The sequence below is a fragment of the Phytophthora cinnamomi genome, assembly GCF_018691715.1.
Source record: "Phytophthora cinnamomi strain GKB4 chromosome Unknown Contig92, whole genome shotgun sequence".
NCBI classification, from domain to species: Eukaryota; Oomycota; class Peronosporomycetes; order Peronosporales; family Peronosporaceae; genus Phytophthora; species Phytophthora cinnamomi.
Window position 1 is genome coordinate 1,601,661 of NW_027151025.1, and position 21,528 is coordinate 1,623,188.

The 21,528-nt window shown below is 53.0% G+C and overlaps 1 protein-coding gene across 1 annotated transcript; it reads left to right on the plus strand.

The window, feature by feature from the left end:
* Positions 1-11,419: 11,419 nt before the first annotated feature.
* On the plus strand, positions 11,420-21,165 carry IUM83_02995 (uncharacterized protein; the record flags this gene model as incomplete). The annotated part of the gene is made up of 2 exons (XM_067926963.1): positions 11,420-12,282; positions 20,436-21,165. The coding sequence occupies 2 exons, from the start codon at positions 11,420-11,422 to the stop codon at positions 21,163-21,165; spliced, it is 1,593 nt and encodes a 530-aa protein (XP_067784395.1).
* Positions 21,166-21,528: the final 363 nt, after the last annotated feature.

Below are 21,528 nucleotides of genomic sequence, written 5' to 3' on the forward strand. Positions count from 1 at the left end.
ATGGCGTCGAGGTGACGAAGGCGTGTCAACTCCGGGAGTTGACGCTGCAAACAGTACGGACGGTTGCAAACGTCCCGTACTGACGCAATTTGTATGCTGTCGTGCAGCCGGGCTGCACGACGAAGCGCCATGCGGTCAAGCCGGGCTTGATACCGCGCGCCCGCGGACAGGGTCCGCCGGCGAACAACCCTCCATGGCCGGGCCTGGACCAGAAGAACCACCGGGCGGAGCCGGGCTCCGCACCACAAGAAGACGGTGCATGCGAAGGACGCTGCGCAAGTCTCGGTCCGGGACCGAGACGCAACAAGAACTGTCTGCTGGGCAGACAGAGGCGGTGACGCCGGGCGTCGAGACGCTGAACGTCTTGACGCGCACCGATACTGGATTCCAGTATCAGGAAATGGAACTCGCTAATCCTCCGACGAGGGCGTCGGAGTTGACTTCGCTTCCAGCCATGAGCTGGAAGCGCTTCACACGCGACTTGCACGATGGACGCATCGAGCAAGTCTGCGTTCTTTCGGACAGCGAAAGAACGGCGAGCGAGAGCGAAGAGCTGAGGCAGCTCTTCATGGGAAGTACCACTGAGAGTGAAGACACTCTCAGTGCGAAGACGAAGCGAGAGCGCTTCGAGGAACAAGGTTGGGACTCGCTGAAGTCGAGTCCCTATTACGAATTACTGAGGGAGTACAAAGACGTACTCCCGGAAGAGATTCCTGCGGAGCTTCCGCAGGATAAGGGCATTCAGCACGAGATTGATCTCGTGCCGGGCACGAAGTACTGTGTCACGCGGCAGTGGCCACTGCCGCGAGAGCAAGTAAAAGCGATCGATGACTTCTTTGAAAGTCGTCGTAAAGCAGGACAAGTGCGGGAATCAAAGTTCCCGCACAGTGCTCCGACGTTCTGTGTCAAGAAGCCACAGGGCGGATGGCGCATCGTTCATGCCTACAACAAGCTGAACGATGCGACGGTACCGGCGCAGACGCCGATACCGCGAAAAGATGTTATCATCGATTCGATGGCCGGGAGCACCGTTTACAGTGCTCTCGACTTGCGAGACGGATTTTATCAAATCCCAATGCGTGAGAGCGATATCCCTCTCACGGCAGTGAGCACGCCAAGCGGCATGCTCTGGCAATGGCTAGTAATGCCGCAGGGGCTTAAGAACGCCCCTGCGACTTTCAACAGGTGCGTGACGCACTTGTTGCGCTCGGTGCGCGACTTCGCGCCGAGCTACTTCGATGATGTGTTCATCCACAGCCGAGCTGTGGACGGGAAGACCGACGTAGAGATGCACAGGGTGCATCTCCGGAAGCTACTTGAGCTTATGCGAAAGCATAAGCTCTACGCGAACCTGAAGAAGTGTATCTTCGGGGCGAGCGAGATACCCGTCCTCGGGTGTCTCGTAGGGAAGAATGGTGTTCGCCCTGACCCAGAAAAGGTCAGAGTGGTTAACGAATGGCCAACGCCTTCAAGTGTCAAGGAACTGAGGCAGTTCCTTGGCTTGGTCACGTACTTGTGCAAGTACGTGGAGGATTATGCGGGCAAGATCCGCCCGCTGTCACAACTTCTTAAGAAAGAAGCTGTGTGGAATTGGACACCCGATTGCCAAAAGGCATTCGATGCAGTCAAGCGGGGCTTGACTGAGGCGCCGATCTTGGCAGTGGCTGACCAAGATCGCCCATTTCACGTAGTGTGTGATGCATCCGATTTCGCGATCGGATGCGCGTTGATGCAGCACGATCACGAAGGCCGTGATCGTGTCGTCTACTACCAATCGCGTCAGCTGAAGCCAGCTGAGCGTAATTATCCGGTACATGACAAGGAATTCCTTGCTATGAAATATGCACTCGCAAAGTTCCGAGTGAATCTACTTGGAAGTAGACCATTTGTGGTCTACACCGACCATGCATCACTGCGCACCGCAGTGAAGTCGCCACACATATCACAAAGAATGGCGAGATGGCTCTCATTCTTTGCAGAATATAACTTCCGGATCGAATACAAACCCAGAAGATTGAATGTGGTGGCCGACACGTTATCACGTCGGCCGGATTATGCAGAAGCTGCTGACGTCAATGCCATTGACGCCATGCGAACGAGCACACCCACGTCGTCTCTGTTGGACGACGTGAAGGCCGCGTACGCCCACGACGCGGACGTGAAACTCTTGCTGGCCTATGGCACAGCGCCTTCTGACAAGGCTTGTCAGAAGTTGCCCAAGCACCTTCGAGCGCGTGCACACCGATATCGGGTGCACGACGGACTGCTTCTTTATAATGCAGTCGATGACAACGCGGATCGCGTTGTCGTGCCGAACGATCATGACCTGCGACTCAGGATCATGTACGAATATCATGATGCCCCGACTGCGGGACATCTCGGACGTGAGAAGACATACGTCCTTCTCACGCGTGACTTCTACTGGACCACCAGTATAAGTGGGTGCGCAAGTACATCCGTGCTTGCGAGGTATGCCAACGCGTAAAGCCTGCGCCATTCGCGCAGGCTCCACTGCAATCACTACCGACTCCGTCGGAGTGTTGGAAGTCCATGTCTTTGGACTTCATCTTTGGTCTTCCCCGGATAGCGGAGGGAACACCGGTGTTGTGGTCTTTGTAGACCGTTTCAGCAAGATGGTACATCTTGCTGCGGTGCCAGCAGAGGTGACTGCGAAGCAGACGGCCCGTCTGCTCGTCGACATGGTGTTCAAACACCATGGCATGCCGTCCGACATCGTGTCGGACAGAGACCCGCGCTTCACAGCGCACCTGTGGCAAGAAGTGTTTACACTTCTTGGGAGCCAGCTTTCCATGTCGACTGCGGACCATCCGCAGACGGACGGTCAAACCGAGCGCGTGAATCGCGTGCTCGTCGATATGTTGAAGAGCTACGCTCACTCGTTCCAATACTGGAGCGAGTGCTTATCGATGGCATAGTTTGCCATCAATAACTCAGTGCATGCCTCGACCGGGCATACACCGTTTTATGTGAATGCCATGCGGTATCCCCGTCTGCCGAGTTTACTCGGAGTGATGGCTCCCACTTTAAGTGAGGGGGATCTACGACTGCAACACAGCAGCCGCAAAAAGCCGCTGACACCTGCACAGTGTCAGCCGCGACAACAAGGAACAAGACAACCAGGTCTGCGCGGGGCGCAGACCTTGGCAGGAAGAACCAAGGGTCAGCGCACTGCGCTGACCCCCAGAATAAGGAGAACGCGTCTGTGCAGGGCACAGACTACTCAATGAACTAGGACCACGGGTCTGCGCAGGGCGTAGATACCGCGACGAACCACGCAAAGGCCGAGCCTCTTGTGGATGCGATTGACGTCATCCATCGCAGACAAGCCGTAATTCGGTTTGTCCAGGACACGATTGCAGCTTCTGTGGATAGACAGAAGCTGAACGCCGATAATATTGGCAGGGGCAACACAAATGAATTCAAAGTGGATTCATTGGTTGTGTTATCTACTTAAAACCTGCCTAAACATGCAGTTTCGGATTTCGGAGCAAGCAAGCTTGCTCCGCGCTTCATCGGGCCATTCACGGTGATGGCACGCCACGGTAACGCATACACGCTAGACATACCGTCTAGCATGCGGCTCCACCCGACATTTTATGTCGGGCGGTTAAAGTCATACCTCCAGCACGAGCCAAGTGGCTCGTCTGACCCGAAGAGACAGACTTGACAGGGGAAACCCTCTCCAGCGCGTAGTCGCGCTGGAGCAGTTAATACAGTCGGGCCTACAGCCCGACCGGCACGTTCAAGGCGGTCTGGGAGACCGCCAGAGCCGGGACACGAAGGAACAGAGCGGCAACCGCCGCGCTCTGAAAGTACTCCACGACCGTCACCTGGTCGTGGAGCAACACGAGATGAAGGTCAACACGGCGTTGACCATTGGGGCGTGTTTCCACCACCTCCGCCACCGCTGCGAGACGCACGCGGAGAAATTCGCTGGATCGTCCAGCGAATTGTTGATCATAGGAAAACAATCCGAGGCCCGGATTGTTTTCGCATTCGCTGGAGAGGTTTCCCTCCCCAACACGACACGTGGGAACCACGGAACGTCCTGATGGAAGACGTTCCGGACATGGTGACGGAATACGAAACCCATCACGCACTACCAGCAAGAAGGTAGTGCGAGCGCTGTAGTAATCTACAACGCCTGACGACTCGCGTGCTAGATAATTAGCACAGAGACCACGAAACTGTCAGGTATACATATAGTATACCTGTTGTGGTCGCGGTTGCTAATACGCACCGCCACCTGGACGAACAGTGCGCACGGCGCACGGACACCAGCCTCCACCGCAACAGCGTGGAGTTGCTAATACTTGCCTCACTTCGAGAAGGACTCGAAGTGCTTTGGCGCTTGCATACCCGATCACGGTAAGCAACAGAAATTCCCTTAGAGATGTCGACGCACAGACGCGGTCGACATCGAAGAATCGTACACAGACACTGTGTTGTCTGTCCCCGTGGTAACGGCGCACCCTCGCGCTACCGCGCATGGTACTCAGCAACAGAGTGTTTACACTCTGTTGCAATGACAGTCTTCAGCTTGGTCGTGCTCATTGCGGATGAGCACGGAAACCCCCAGCACAAACAATTGACAAGCAGTCAATATTAATTGACGTGTCGAGACCGACACGTCTAAGCTTAGCGGGGGGATGGTGTAACGGGGTTACACACACAAGTGACAACAGTCACTTGCGCATGATAACGGTCACAAGTGACAACTGTCACTTGTGCATGACATTTGTCACTTATGGTTTAACAGGTAAATATCTGTTAAAGTTTTAGATACTTCCTCACCTTGGTGTAAGGCACACCAATGGATACATTGAAGTGGGCCACCCCAATGAGTGGTCCACACCTACCCAAAGATCCTATTGGTAGAGAGCAGCATCTTTCTACCAGTTAGAGACGTGCATATTGGCGGGGCTCTGACAGCCAGCCGCTGTCGACCCTTTCATAGATGATAAACATTTTTAGCAGATTTAGGAGGAAGATCAATTTACAAACAATACAGTTCTCATTTTACCTCATCTAAGTCACTTGGAGTCTTATCTGATTTAAATTATATTTGTGTATTCAAATATAATTAACCTAAGTAATTAATAAGTACTTACGCTTCCTCATACACGTTGCGCAACGTGTAAGCAAAAGTAGTGAGTCAAGTTAGACCCACTACACTTAGGGCTCTGGAGTGCATGCCATGCAATACAGTGGAAGATGCACTTGTTGTTGGTCTTGGGGAAGTTGGTCACATGCTTGTTTTCGCGAATAATCTTAGGGATGACAGCTTCGCTATCCCTGAGAGCACGGTCGCGATGATAGATGAAGAATCTTGAATGCAGTGATCGCCTTTAGCTGATACCCAGAGCTGGGATAGTTCAGTTTGTCAGCCAACTCAATAGAACGGATTTCCGAAATCACCTTCTTTTCAATATCAGCCTTGCTATTGATAGCGATAGGATTATGGAATACATGAGTATTAGCGAGATTTGGGTAGAAGTAGCGAGTGTCGTCAGGATCGTACTCGAGAGCAATATTTATCTTAAACGCACTCGTTTGAGTCGAATGGACGTTCTCGAACTTGTTGTAGAAATCAGAAGGCTCAACACCCTCGTACAAATGTGATTCCATGTGATTACAATTGTAAAAAGGGTACTTAGGATCAGCCTTGTAGTCGGGCGACAAGTGTTTCTCAAGGGTTTCAATCGAAACATTGTACTGCTTAGCTACTAATCTCTTGTTTATTAGACTCGAAATGTTGCTAACATAAACCATCTTGCCCGTTCTACCACGCACCTTAACACGGTAGACACTACCCCATTTAATAGCGTGAATATTTAATCACTTTAATCCTTCGAGTTCGTATGCAAACATGTTGCCTATATATGCTTGGCTATATTATTCTCCGTAGGTATGACTTTATAATTATTTGACCTTGTATCAGGATCGACTTTATACCTTAGTCATTTACAAAATATTTAGAAATTAATTAATTCAAATATTTGGCTTATACCTTTTTTGGAGGTTTTAAGCCATTGTCATTGACTATACTTGGATTGACTTTTTATTTGAGAAAAAAATTAATCAAGTTCGGTTTCAGAATTAAGTTCGGTTTCAGATCCGTTAAGTTCGGTTTTGGGCTTACGCTTGCGAGCACGGATCTGCTCTCTATTCTTATCGTCGTAGCTCTTTTGGTATGACAAGCGAGCGTCGCGTGTGCGCTGATAGTAGCGCTTTTGTGCGACCATGATTCGTTCTTTGTTAGCAAGGTATTGTTCAGGTGAGTTCGTCATCAGTAGTATATTATTAACTTTGCAGCATTCAATCAGATTAGGGGTCAATGTGGTTCATTTGGTTAAGGTCAACGGCATGAAGATGCCTTGCCTTGCTTGAGAGGTAAGGTGCCGAGTGGCAACCCCTATCAGGGATGGTGGGTGGGTTGAATTCCTACAACTACGCCGATATGGCAGGCATGATGCTGGACGCAACGCTGGCGAAACGCCCACAGCACCTGTACGGCGGCGCGGTCGTGAGGGCTTGATTCCCGCGTCGACGTAACTCCAAATGGACCACGACAGGAAGGGGGCCCAAGATTCCTGGTCCAGGATCGGCATTGGCCAGCCCACCTACCCATTTTCTGCACAACTAGATGTTGGGTCATCAATTTGAGGTCTTGGTCGTAATGTCTTCATTCGGCTTCAAAACATCTTTTCCCCAGCTTCGTCCGCTTGTTCATTCCGCCTTGCTTCAACGCTGCACTCACTTCGCGTGAAAAACTACCTTTATATTTGTCAAGATTAAAAAAAAAAATAATGAATGTAAAACTGTCGGCATAATGTTCTATTCTATTAACCAATGTATTGGATAGGTCGAGCGGTTCTAAAACTACCCTAATATCGAAAAGGCTTTGCGGTCGAGAGGTTGCGTCGTTGAAATGGCACCTCACCCGAAAGATAGGTTTCAGGAATGTTCTCGGTGGTAAATTACGGTAAGGTGAAAAACAGCTGGTGTAATGTTCTAAGTATTACTACTAGCGGGAACATGAAGACTCGAGCAATGTCGAGGTGTTGGTGGGTGAATGTGATCACCAAGAGATCTTTCGTATCGAGTGCGAACGGCAGAACATTCAGGAGTTGATACCGAGACTTCCACACGATGGCTTGGTCGTCATTTTAGCAACGTGACTGGCTCATGCGTAGCTGGCGCGGTAATACCAAGGATATCGACGCAACTGAGGCAACTATTCATCAAGCTCCAAGACACTATACAATACTTAAGTAAAAAATTAGCCGTGAACCGCGAAACAACTCGAATGACTGAGCGTACCCATATCAACCCCCTAACTGTGCAACCTCGGGCGGAAGCTCGAGAGCGTAAGTTGGCTGCCTGTGCGATTGCGAAAAAGATTGAAGAGTGAGCGAGTGAGACTCACATGGGCAGATCACGGCCCAAACGGCTGATGCGGGTGCCCATTCATCCAAGGCTTCCATACTTCCAATCCCCATGATTTTCGGCAGAACAAAATAGCACTGTACCTCCGCCGGGGTGGACTACTAAGTACTATCGTAGCAGATGGTACGAAATTGCGCAAACTACTGATTACAGTAGTAATAGTACTGCTACTGTTTTACAGTTTTGTACTGCCCAGTCGGATTACTGTAAGAGAGTGAGTGCTGCACCCAACTCGTGCACATGGGACAGGACCCCAGTTTTCCCTAACACTTGGAAACCGTATCCGTCCTGCGGGTATACGTCGTATAGCGTATAGCGGTACTCCCCCCACTCATTTTTAAAGCGGGGTAAATCACCAGCTGCCAGGAAGCCATGGCGCCACGCGTCAAAGCGGTGGTGCGACCGCCGCGCCACGGGTGGGCGACTGACAGGGAAGTAGTTGTGAACAGCGACGAGGAGTGGGTTGACTCGTCGGCAGAGTCGCCGGGTACTGGCAGCTCCACGTCCAAGCAACGTTGTTCGGATGATTTCGACCGTCTCCAGTCAATGCAGAGCGACAAACAGCCAGTTGTGATGGCGCCGTCCCCCGAGTGACCGAGTTTGTTTCCTGGGGAGCGTTGGACGAGTATCTAAAAGGATATTCAGCCGAGACGTACCAGGTAACGTTTGCTGTTCTGGATAGGACAACTGCAGCGGTTTCGCATAATCTAACTTGTTATTCATTCAACTGTTTCGTGCAGAGCTTCCGTGTTCGCACAAACAACAAGGTCGAGACGCGAAACAAGAAGATTCAAGATTCTGGGTCCACGAAGCCGCTTGTGCCTGAGGAGTGGGTTCACTACTCGAAGACATTCGTCTGCACCCACGCAGGAAGGTATAATCCGCGAGGCCAAGGAAAGAGAAAGCGACAAGAGTCGCGAGCTCTTGATTGTGGCGTGCAGGTATCACTTGGGCTCGTTTGGGTTCACAAGGGTTCGAATGGTGTACAATTGGGTGCTGGATGGTCGTTCATGGGTTCATGTGGGATTTGTATCGTTTCGTAGATCAATGCATGCGTGCAAGTGGTCGATTCGGCGGCGTCTGTTCCCACGTTCGTGCTGCGAATTACTGGGGCACGTTTGGAGCATAACCATCCGCTCTCTAGACATACATTTGACCATTATCCGCACAACCGGACTTCTTTCGAGCCTGAGCTGGCGAGGACCGTCAGCGAGCTTGTTAAAGCCGGAGCCAAGAAGAAACGCATCCTACAATTCATCCACGAGAATTCCAGCTGCAACCCAACGAGCCAGGACGTACACAATTTGGTGCGCAGGCTGAAGAAGCAGACCTATACAGCTCAAACATCCGCAAAAAGATTGAAGCAATGGATGGCCGAGTTCACGCAAGAGCCAGGGAATGTTGGAGGTGTCGTGTAGGAACACGCGCTAAATTATATATGGCACACCTTCCCCACCAACAACACCCACCGAGTCACCGAACACTCAATGGGCTTGTTAGGGTTAGAACCTGAAGGCCCAGGAACTTTCCCTTGCACCGGGTTGATGTTTCCCCTGTGTACCGAGCTTCCTCTAGTCGACCGACGGAAGACTCAGCGTCACTAGCCACGAGCAAAGGCTAGCACGCTCTCACACACAAAATATACATCGCAGGCCCTCAGAAGGAAGGGTCCCGGCCTTTTACGGCATGATACGAGGGTGCCGGAGCTATACTCCGGCGGGAAGAAATAAATGGAGTGCGCTCTCGCTCCTCCAGTTCCTGGCGACGACTCGTCGCTACCAATACACTGGCCACTAACTCTTGGCCCTGCCAGGGATGAACACACGCTACACTAGTAGATGTGCCCACCGACAGTCATAATCCTACCTACCAGGTTTACCTTGAGCTGCAGGTCGTTCACTGCAGGCACCGGTGTCGCCCTTGCGTGGTTGGGAGGAAAAGATGTTCTGTTATTGTTGCCCGAAGGCTTATATTGTCTTCTCTTAAGTTTCCTATCGATCAATACAAATATCAAATATAAACGCGTCCGTTTTTGGACCGCCAGTTGTAACTCACGACTCTTCGGCGCTTTCTCTGCGACGTGGAGGCGTTACCGACGACTCAAACGGCCGCTGAAACGCCACCGACGACTGGGGACAGGCACCGATGACTCATAAGTTCGGATCTTGCCAGTAGGTTCGCCCCGCACTTAGCGAGCTGCAACCGCCCACGCTTGACTTGGGACCGTCGACGAGTCATCGTCACCGGCCTATTTAGGCCAATCAGCGATCGGGGAGTTTAGTCCAATGACTGACGATGGGTTGTGACTTGCCAGTTAGCGCCGGCCCCTCGAGTCTTCTTCGCCCCTCGTCCCGCCTTTGGGTTTTGGCTTCGGCTTCATTTCCCGATACTACAGAGGCGCCTTCGTCGACACCGTCCATGATAAGGTGCGAATGCTATTGCAACTGCTGCTTGGTTATCCTTCGTTTAACTTGTTCTTACATTGTAGACTATTGCTACCTGTATCACGTTACAGACGAAGCACATGCGGGAGCTCTTCGCCCGCTTCCCAGAGGTCGTGATGATTGACGCCAGGCACGGCACCAACTTGTCGAAGTACAACGTTTTCTCGATCATGGCTCACGACGCATTCGGCAAGGGTCAGTTCGTACAGCATGCAGTCATTCAGAACGAGCGCAATCCCACGCTTTTGACAGCCCTAGAGCAGTTCAAGCGCTACAATCCGGCGTGGAGTCGCATCAAATGCATTTTGATCGACAAGGATTTCGGCGAGATCAGCGTGCTGAAAAAAACTTTCCCGGACGCGACGTTGCTGTTGTGTCAGTTTCACGTGTTGAAATATCTGCGAGAGCAGATAGCGTCAAAGGACTATGGGTTCAACGCATGGCAGAAGCAGCAACTAAACGGATTGATCAACTTGCTGGTGTACGCAAAGACAGAGCGGCAGTACTTGCGACTGCGCGAGTACATGCGCCATATTATCGATGTCGGGACTGGTAGAGTGTCAGTTGTGTCGGCTTGGTCTGGAGGTATTGAGTTGGGCACCAGTCGGGCGGGGTTGGGCATCGTTGGTGACCAGTTGGGCACCCGTCAGACGGAGTTGGGCACCGTTGGTGACCAGTTGGGCACCCGTCAGACGGAGTTGGGCACAGTTGGTGAAGCGCGTGATGACTGCAAGCACCCGTTTGAGGCGTACTTCGTGAAAAACTGGGATAATTGTCGTCATATGTGGTGCGCGTTTGAAAGGCAGAATGCTTGCACCCTGGGCAACAACACAAATAACCGTCTCGAATCTTCGTGGAAACAGCCGAAAGAGCTTGTGGACTCCTTCATGCAAGTGGATGAGTGCATTGTGTCGATAATGGTCTACCAAGCCCAGGCGGAGAGGAAGTTACTGGACGCGGTCTACAAACTATCTGTCGTGCATCATCCGAAGTACCATCACGAGATGAATTTTCTCTCGAAGTTGGTGAGCGAGCACGCGTGTGAGCTTGTGTACGATCAGTACAGCTTTGCGATCACCACGGCAAAGTATAATTTTCACGAGGCGGCCCCTGGAGTATACTTGATCCAGTGCAATACAGACGATGAAGACTCATTGGATGAGCCGCGCAGCGAGTACTCTGTCACGAAATCGAATTGGTCTTGCTCGTGTTTGTTTATGGCTTCGCGTTTGTTGCCATGTCGTCATGTGCTCTTCATTCGGAAGACAATGGACTTTGAGAAAATTATTCCTACTCAGCTTCTGGATTCTCGCTGGCTACTCTCGTCGCTTCGGGTGGAATCCGAATTGCCCCAGCTGTCCGATGAACCGTTTCGTGTGCCAAGAGTGTTGAAGGAGGCCAATACGTCTTGGGATTCCAACCGGAAATTCCGCGAAGCAAACTTCGTGGCAACTTCGATTAGTGAGCACTTGAGTGGATTGGGGATGGTAGAGTACCGGGCAGCAATGAAGGCTTTGCGAGGCGTTGCCACACTTTTCAGGCATGGGGAGTACAGTACCATCACTGAGATAGCTGGTGGTCGCGAACACGAAGACGGCTTGAGTGGTGAGGATATGGACACGACTGGTGGCGTGAGTCAACAGACTACAGACAGCGAATTGGTGTCCGAGGCAACGGAGGTAGTTCAAGATATCCCGTCTAGACAAGTGGATACTGTAATCCAAACTGTGGCGTCTGCTTCTTCGCTGGAGAGCACTCAAGTCTGCGCAGACCCACCGGATTCGGGCACCGGGGACGAGCAGTTGGGCACAGGTGGTGACGAGTTTGGCTCAGTTGGGAACGAGACGTACACGGGTGGTGACGAAATGGAAGAGGATCCGACATCGATTGCTACGGATGCCGAACAGGCCAGCTTTCAAAGCGAGACTCCTCACGAAAAAGACGACCACGGCTCGACACTTACCCTTGCAAACGTGACCGACGATTTCCAGATCATGAGTCCTCCAAAGTCCAAGGGGCGCCCGAAGCAACAGCCACGGACTGTCAAAGCAAAGCGGAATCAGGCTATCGCAATGGTACAGGAAGACTTGGGCATGCACGAGCTCCAAATGAGTCTTCTGACAGTTTACGAACTACTTGATGGTGAACCCAACTACAAATTGACACACGAGAAGCTGCAGCAGTTCAAGGAGTTCGTGTTCGCCAACAAGCTCAAATCCCCCATCGCCCACGAGATAACCAAACTACCCCTCACCAAACCCCTGACGCGACCAGAAGAGGTGGTGCGAATCTTTCCCAAGCAATTAATTAACAAGTGCACATCCAAGGTCACGGCCTACCAAGCAAAAAAAGGAACTTTGGAGATGCAGTTGGCACTTGATGTAACGGGGTTACACGTACAAGTGGCTGCAAGCCACTTGTGAATTTAACAGATAGGTTATCTGTTAAACGTTTTGGATACTTCCTCACATTGGTGTAAGACACACCGATGGATACATTGAAGTGGACCACCACAGTGAGTGGTCCACACATACCCAAAGATCCTATTGGTAGAAAGCAGCATCTTTCTACCAATCAGAGACATGCATATTAGCGGGGCTCTGACAGCCAGCCGCTGCCAACCCTTTCATAGATGATAAACAGTTTTTAGCAGATTTTAGAGGAAGATCAATTTACAAACAATACAGTTCTCATTTTACCTTAAACTAGCTACTTGGAGTCTTGTCTAAGTTAACTTATATTTGTGTATTCAAATATAATTAACCCAAGTAATTACTAAGTACTTACGCTTCCTCATACACGTTGCGCAACGTGTAAGCTAAAGTAGTCGGTCAAGTTAGACCCACTACACCTGGTAGCACTTTGTAGTCCGTCCAACGACCGACTGCTTGACGTTCGTACGCGGTGTACGAACGCGGAGCCGAGAACCACATGAGCACGGAGGTGCCCATGGAGAGCTCCAACACGCCTGCAACGCATGTTGCACGCGCTGACTGCCCCCAGCTGTCTGACCCAGAGTGGGAGGCCCTCCAACGACTGTCAACAGTCATTGGAGAAGCGGACAGCTACAATGCTGCGTACGCTATCGCCGACGGAGCAACATGGTGTTGCTCTGGGGTTCATCATGAAGGAGCAGCGTGACGCTGCTTCCTCAGTGACGGCGTCGTCAGGGACGACACCGCGTGCTCAACCATTAAAGTTGAGCGTAAGCAATTACGTGGGAAAGAGGGCGAGCCTCTCCTCCGATGGCTTGTCGAACTCGACACAGCCATAGCGGCTCGACGCATCGTCGACCCGCTGTCGAAGGTCGCGTTCGCCATGTCCTGCCTTGGCGGACGCGCAAGGAGTTGGGCGTATGGACGCCGACTCTCCGATCCTACGTGCTTCAGCACGTACGAAGTGTTCAAAGAGGAGCTCAAACAAGCGTTTGAGCCCCCGCAAAACGAGTTCCGGTCGAGGGCGGAGTTCCTCGACCTTCAGCAGGGTAAGCATGACGTCCATGCTTACGCGCAGCGCGCACGATATTTGGTATCAAATATCGTGACTAACCCGATTGACGAGGCGACCAAGGTCGTCACGTTCATGAAGGGGCTTAGAGATGGGCCTGTGAAGACCTATCTCTTCCGAGAGTACCCGAGTACTCTCGAAGCTGCGATCACTCTTGCCATGCAAGAAGAGTTTAGCCTGCGGCAGGCTAAACTCCATGTAAACGTACCGAGTCCGCAACCGCGCCCGGTAGCGAAGACGGGAGGTCCGGAGCCAATGGACCTCTCGAACGCAACAACTGCTGGTTACCAGCAGCAGGGAGGTAACGTGCGATGCTTCCGTTGCGGAAGGATCGGTCACTTTGCCCGGGAGTGCACAGCTCCCATGCCCCCTGGGGGTGGCCGTCGTGGCGATGCTAGGCATCGCCGCGGACCAACAAAAAACGCGAACATCCAGTAGGCGCGGGGCGCCCTACTGGTAATGCAGTCGCGCGTGCCGACATCGGGCACGCGACACTGAGGACTGCAGCCCCCAGTGAGACCAGCTCTCACTGCAAGAAACAAGATGACAGGCCGAACCTAGTCATCTTGAAGGTTTACTCGAAGAGAGCGAGTGACTCTCTTCGAGCTTTGGTAGATTCAGGCGCGTCGAACAACTTTGTTCGACTACGAAGCCTGTCGAGACTTGACTTCGAGGAGGTAGATACACCTCGAAGTCTTCTGGAAGTTCGATTGGCAACAGGTGCCATCGTAAAAACCGAGAAGCGCGTCGTGAACGTGCGCTTCTCGTACAAAACAACAAGTGTTTGTCGAACACTTTATCGTCCTGGACCTGGACGATAAGTTCGACGTAGTAATGGGCATGCCGTGGCTTGCACGGCATGATCCGGTAATAGACTGGAAGAAGCGCACGCTCGTGCGCTTCGGACGCGACAGCGGAACAGAGAGCGATGGCCCTGTTACCGCAGCGCACGCACCAGCAGGTGCGCGCGACTCACCAGTCGAGACAGCGCTTTATGCTGCTGTCCCGGAGTGCCCAAGAAGTGCGCGAGGGCGCGCACAAGTGAGACCCACGTCGGCAATGCTGCCGACGTCGGAAGAAAAAGATGTGTTGGTTCCGGGAACCAACACCCACGTTCAAGCGTGTAAGGGACAGTCCCTGACCCGAAGCGGTCAGGTCGACAACGACGCGTCGGCTCCGGGAGCCGACGCACCCTCGGTCATGAGGGGCTCCGCCAATGAATGGCGTCGAGGTGACGAAGGCGTGTCAACTCCGGGAGTTGACGCTGCAAACAGTGCGGACGGTTGCAAACGTACCGCACTGACGCAATTTGCATGCTGTCGTGCAGCCGGGCTGCACGACGAAGCGCCATGCGATCAAGCCGGGCTTGATATCGCGCGCCCGCAGACAGGGTCTGCCGGCGAAGGGACACATTACCGTGCAGCCGGGCTGCACGAAGCGCCATGCGGTCAAGCCGGGCTTGATACCGCGCGCCCGCGGACAGGGTCCGCCGGCGAACAACTGTCCACGGCCGGGCCTGGACCAGAAGAACAACTGTGCGGAGCCGGGCTCCGCACAACAAGAAGACGGCGCAAGCGGAAAACGCTGCGCAAGTCTCCGTCCGGGACCAAGACGCAACAAGAGCAGTCTGCTGGGCAGACTGCGGCGGCGACGCCGAATGTCAAGACGCTAAGCGTCTTGACGCGCACCGATACTGGATTCCAGTATCGTGACATGGAACTCGCTAGTCCTCCGACGACGGCGTCGGAGTTGACTTCGCTTCCAGCCATGAGCTGGAAGCGCTTCACGCGCGACTTGCACGATGGACGCATCGAGCAAGTCTGCGTTCTTTCGGACAGCGAAAGAACGGCGAGCGAGAGCGAAGAGCTGAGGCAGCTCTTCATGGGAAGTACCACTGAGAGTGAAGACACTCTCAGTGCGAAGACGAAGCGAGAGCGCTTCGAGGAACAAGGTTGGGACTCGCTGAAGTCGAGTCCCTATTACGATATTATTGAGGGAGTACAAAGACGTACTCCCGGAAGAGATTCCTGCGGAGCTTCCGCAGGATAAGGGCATTCAGCACGAGATTGATCTCGTGCCGGGCACGAAGTACTGTGTCACGCGGCAGTGTCCACTGCCGCGAGAGCAAGTAAAAGCGATCGATGACTTCTTTGAAAGTCGTCGTAAAGCAGGACAAGTGCGGGAATCAAAGTCCCCGCACAGTGCTCCGACGTTCTGTGTCAAGAAGCCACAGGGCGGATGGCGCATCGTTCATGCCTACAACAAGCTGAACGATGCGACGGTACCGGCGCAGACGCCGATACCACGAAAAGATGTTATCATCGATTCGATGGCCGGGAGCACCGTTTACAGTGCTCTCGACTTGCGAGACGGATTTTATCAAATCCTAATGCGTGAGAGCGATATTCCTCTCACGGCAGTGAGCACGCCAAGCGGCATGCTCTGGGAATGGCTAGTAATGCCACAGGGGCTTAAGAATGCCCCTGCGACTTTTAACAGGTGCGTGACGCACTTGTTGCGCTCGGTGCGCGACTTCGCACCGAGCTACTTCGATGATGTATTCATCCACAGCCGGGCTGTGGACGGAAAGACCGACGTAGAGATGCACAGGGTGCATCTCCGGAAGCTACTTGAGCTTATGCGAAAGCATAAGCTCTACGCGAACCTGAAGAAGTGTATCTTCGGGGCGAGCGAGATACCCGTCCTCGGGTGTCTCGTAGGGAAGAATGGTGTTCGCCCTGACCCGGAAAAGGTCAGAGTGATCAATGAATGGCCAACGCCTTCAAGTGCCAAGGAACTGAGGCAGTTCCTTGGCCACGTACTTGTGCAAGTACGTGGAGGACTATGCGGGCAAGATCCGCCCGCTGTCACAGCTTCTTAAGAAAGAAGCTGTGTGGAATTGGACACCCGATTGCCAAAAGGCATTCGATGCAGTCAAGCGGGGCTTGACTGAGGCGCCGATCTTGGCAGTGGCTGACCAAGATCGCCCATTTCACGTAGTGTGTGACGCATCCGATTTCGCGATCGGATGCGCGTTAATGCAGCACGATCACGAGGGCCGTGATCGTGTCGTCTACTACCAATCGCGTCAGCTGAAGCCAGCTGAGCGCAACTATCCGGTGCATGACAAGGAACTCCTTGCCATGAAGTATGCACTCGCAAAGTTCCGAGTGTATTTGCTTGGGAGTAGACCATTTGTGGTCTACACCGACCATGCATCACTGCGCACCGCAGTGAAGTCGCCACACATTTCACAAAGAATGGCGAGATGGCTCTCATTCTTTGCGGAGTATAACTTCCGGGTCGAATACAAACCCGGAAGATTGAACGTGGTGGCCGACGCGCTATCACGTCGGCCGGACTATGCAGAAGCTGTTGACGTCAATGCCATTGACGCCATGCGAACGAGCACACCCACGTCGTCTCTGTTGGACGACGTGAAGGCCGCGTACGCCCACGACGCGGACGTGAAACTCTTGCTGGCCTATGGCACAGCGCCTTCTGACAAGTCCCGTCAGAAGCTGCCTAAGCACCTTCGAGCGCGTGCACACCGCTTTCGTGTGCACGACGGACTACTGCTTTACAATGCAGTCGACGACAACGCGGATCGCGTTGTCGTGCCAAATGACCATGACCTGCGACTCAGGATCATGTACGAGTATCATGATGCCCCGACTGCGGGACATCTCGGACGTGAGAAGACATACGTCCTTCTCACGCGCGACTTCTACTGGACCACCAGTACAAGTGGGTGCGCAAGTACATCCGTGCTTGCGAGGTATGCCAACGCGTAAAGCCTGCGCCATTCGCGCAGGCTCCACTGCAATCACTACCGACTCCGTCGGAGTGTTGGAAGTCCATGTCTTTGGACTTCATCTTTGGTCTTCCCCCGGATAGCGGAGGGAACACCGGTGTTGTGGTCTTTGTAGACCGTTTCAGCAAGATGGTACATCTTGCTGCGGTGCCAGCAGAGGTGACTGCGAAGCAGACGGCCCGTCTGCTCGTCGACATGGTGTTCAAACACATGGCATGCCGTCCGACATCGTGTCGGACAGAGACCCGCGCTTCACAGCGCACCTGTGGCAAGAAGTGTTTACACTTCTTGGGAGCCAGCTTTCCATGTCGACTGCGGATCATCCGCAGACGGACGGTCAAACCGAGCGCGTGAATCGCGTGCTCGTCGATATGTTGAAGAGCTACGCTTACTCGTTCCAATACTGGAGCGAGTGCTTATCGATGGCAGAGTTTGCCATCAACAACTCAGTGCATGCCTCGACCGGGCATACTCCGTTCTACGTGAATGCCATGCGGCATCCACGTCTACCGAGTTTACTCGGAGTGATGGCTCCCACTTTAAGTGGGGGAGGATCTGCGACTGCAATACAGCAGCCGCAGAAAACCGCTGACACTTGCACAGTGTCAGCTGCAACAATGGACAAACCACATGAGTCTGCGCAGGGCGCAGACTCCGCCAATAACATGGCCAACGACCACGGGTCTGCGCAGGGCGCAGACACCGCAAAGAACCACGCAGAGGCCGGGCCTCTAGCGGAGAGCGAGCTGAATGACTTCAGCTCGGATGCAATCAGTTTCATCACCAAAAGACAAGCCGTGATTCGGTTTGTCCAAGACACAATAGCAGCTTCTGTTGATCAACAGAAGCTGAACGCAGACAATGCGGGCAGAGGCAACACAAATGAATTTAAAGTTGGTTCATTAGTTTTGTTAGCAACACAAAACCTGCCTAGACATGCCGTTTCGGATTTCGGAGCAAGCAAGCTTGCTCCGCGCTTCATCGGGCCGTTCACTGTGTTGGCACGGCACGGCAACGCATACACGCTAGACATACCGTCTAGCATGCGCCTCCATCCGACCTTTTACGTCGGACGGCTGAAGCCATACCTGCAGCACGAGCCATCTAGCTCGGCTGACCCGAAGCCTCGGCAGGAGCCGAGGCAGAAGCGGAGGACTTGGCCTCGGCGACGAGCAACCTCTCCTCCAGCGCGCGGACGCGCTGGAGCAACCCCTTCATCTGGGTCCCCAGCTCGACCTGGATATTCGAGGCGGTCTGCGAGACCGCCGCGACTTGGGCCTTCTGGTTCGCCAGCTCCTTCTTCAGGGCGGCGAACTCAGCGCCCTGCAGACGCTCCACGACGGTCACCCGGTCGTGGAGAGGCGCATACTGATCAGCCCGGGGCTGATCATACCCGGGGCGCGTTCCCACCCCCGCCACCGCCGATCCGTGACGCCCGCGGCTCAACCCGCTGGATTGTTGAGCGGATTGTTGACCATAGTATCCCGAAAACGAACCCTCAAGGGGCTCGTTTTCGTATTCGTTGGAGAGGATTTCCTCCCCATCGAGATACATGGGAGCCGCGGAACGTCTTGCTGGAGGACGTTCCGGAAATGGTGAGGGCGTACGAAGAGCAGCACGCGCTGGCGCAGCGGAAGTAACACGAGCGCTGCGATCATCGCTAGCGCCCGAACCCTCACGTGCTAAGAACTTAGCACGGAGCTCTTTGAGACTCTCGGGCACACGGAACGACGTGTACCCGTTCAGGTCGCGGTCGCTCAAGCGGACCGCGCCTGGAAAGCACTTCGTGCACTGAAAGCCCTCGGGCACAGCGCACGGCACATTTGCCTCCTCAGCAGCAACATGAAGTTGCTCCAGCTTTCCACGTTTCGAGTACGTCTCGAAGCGATCACGCGCTTGCTTAATCCGATCACGGTAAGCACTCGGCCTCTTGTTGAAGTTCTCAACAAAGGCGTTCCAGCTTTGACAAAGTGCCTGCCATTCGGGCACTTTGCTGCGAGAAGAGGTCTTCTTGCTTTGAAACCATCGGAGCTCATGAAAGAGTCCGATGTAGTAATCGCGCCTTTGATGCGTTTCCGCATCAAAGTGCAGCTCAGCAGCCACAGCGTCATCTTTGATGGCGCTGCATACGTACAGCGGCACCTCATTCGGAGGTACCGAGTTCCCAAACCGGTCCGCGATCTCGGACGCGGACGGCATCCATGGATCGCGCGCTGCGCCTGCAGCGCGCGGAGAGCCTTGAGCTTTAACATCACGCGCTGCAGCAGCAGCGCGCGGAGTACTGAGAGCCCCAGCGGAAGCGAGTGGGGTATCGCTCTCAGTACGCGAACGCTTCGAACTCGAAGCGTTCGATTCGTCCCCTTCACGCGGGCGAACGTTCTTGGCGTGAGGGTCGAGCGATTCGCTCGACACTGAGTCTTTACGCTTTGAGGGCGAGTCCTCCTCGCCCTCCATGTCTTCATCGTCGTCGTCGAAGTCGACGACGTCACCGTACTTCGCCTTCTGGCGTTCGAAGTAGTCGTCGATGGAGAGATGACTCCCCATCGACTTTGCGGACTTCTTCTGAGGCGCGCTCATCGTTGAATGAGCGCGGATTTCTTCTCCAAACGCGGAGAATTGACGAATGGTCAATTCCAAAAGATTGACGTGCGGGGACCCCGCGCGTCTAACCTTAAGGGGGGGGGGGGTGTAACGGGGTTACACGTACAAGTGGCTGCAAGCCACTTGTGAATTTAACAGATAGGTTATCTGTTAAAAGTTTTGGATACTTCCTCACATTGGTGTAAGACACACCGATGGATACATTGAAGTGGACCACCACAGTGAGTGGTCCACACATACCCAAAGATCCTATTGGTAGAAAGCAGCATCTTTCTACCAATCAGAGACATGCATATTAGCGGGGCTCTGACAGCCAGCCGCTGCCAACCCTTTCATAGATGATAAACAGTTTTTAGCAGATTTTAGAGGAAGATCAATTTACAAGCAATACAGTTCTCATTTTACCTTAAACTAGCGACTTGGAGTCTTGTCTAAGTTAACTTATATTTGTATATTCAAATATAATTAACCTAAGTAATTACTAAGTACTTACGCTTCCTCATACACGTTGCGCAACGTGTAAGCTAAAGTAGTGAGTCAAGTTAGACCCACTACACTTGAGATCGTTGGCGTTGGAGTGTTCGCGAACTCTACAATAGCGCTCATGCGAAAGTGGCAAACAGCAGTAAAATTCGTCAAGAAGATCAAAGAGCGCTGACCTGGATTGATCGGTTAGACTTCACGCGTCACGGAAACTCTAGTTTCTACGTCGAGGAGGACTCCACTATACCTACGCTGCTAGAAGGTCTGTCAATTCTGTCGAGCGAGTATGTAGACATGGTGGACCTGGCTGCGAAGGAAACCCTTAGCGCCCAAGTCATGCAGATGATCCTACACAAACTATTTGGTGCGGATCCTAGTGTTCGAGTGATCGATCCGTCTAACCTGGGGATTTCAAATGAAGCTATAACGACAGACAGTGTGCATTTTAAACGGGCGTTGGCCGGAACTACGAAGAAGATGAAAGTGCTGTTTCCAATCAACTGCAACAACAACCACTGGTGCGTTGTGCTGATGAATTTGGAGAAAGGCAGAGTGTACGTCTACGACTCGATGACGTCCTCCTACGCTACCACTATCCGTGCTGTGGCACAGCAGATGATCACTATGCTACCAGACGGTGTCAGACCCAGTGCTCGCTTGGTGACCCACGATCCTGGCCTTGGCGTCCAGAGCGACAGCTACAACTGCGGTGTGTGCGTCCTGCTGGCCTTCGAGATGTTCTGCGGGCCAGAGCCGCTCGGCCACCTCGACAAGAAGACTCTGCAATGCATGCGCTACCGCTACTTGCGCATGTGCATGAATGAAGAAAGAAGTAGCAGTAGCTAAGGGCTGTTAGCACGAAATAAGTAGGAGTAGCTGCAGCTAAGTCACTGAAATCGTTGCATTGAACTATGTTTGTAGAGTTATATGGTTGATGTGGGCTTTAGAAATCGAAGGAGAAAACCTGTCCAGCAGAACATTTCTCCTGCCTCGGACTCTGGTTATCAATGCCATGCCGCTCCGGCTCTTTTAAACCTTCCGGATATACGCGTATAGTGTATAACGTTTACGCAGGCTCTCACGAGTTGGGTGCTGTAGTGGGCACAGAATGGGTGCCAAACGGTCACAACTGGGTTGGGCTTGGGTGTCGTAACTCCATCCTGTCCCGTCCCATGTGCACGAGTTGGGTGCAGCAATGAGTGCCTTACT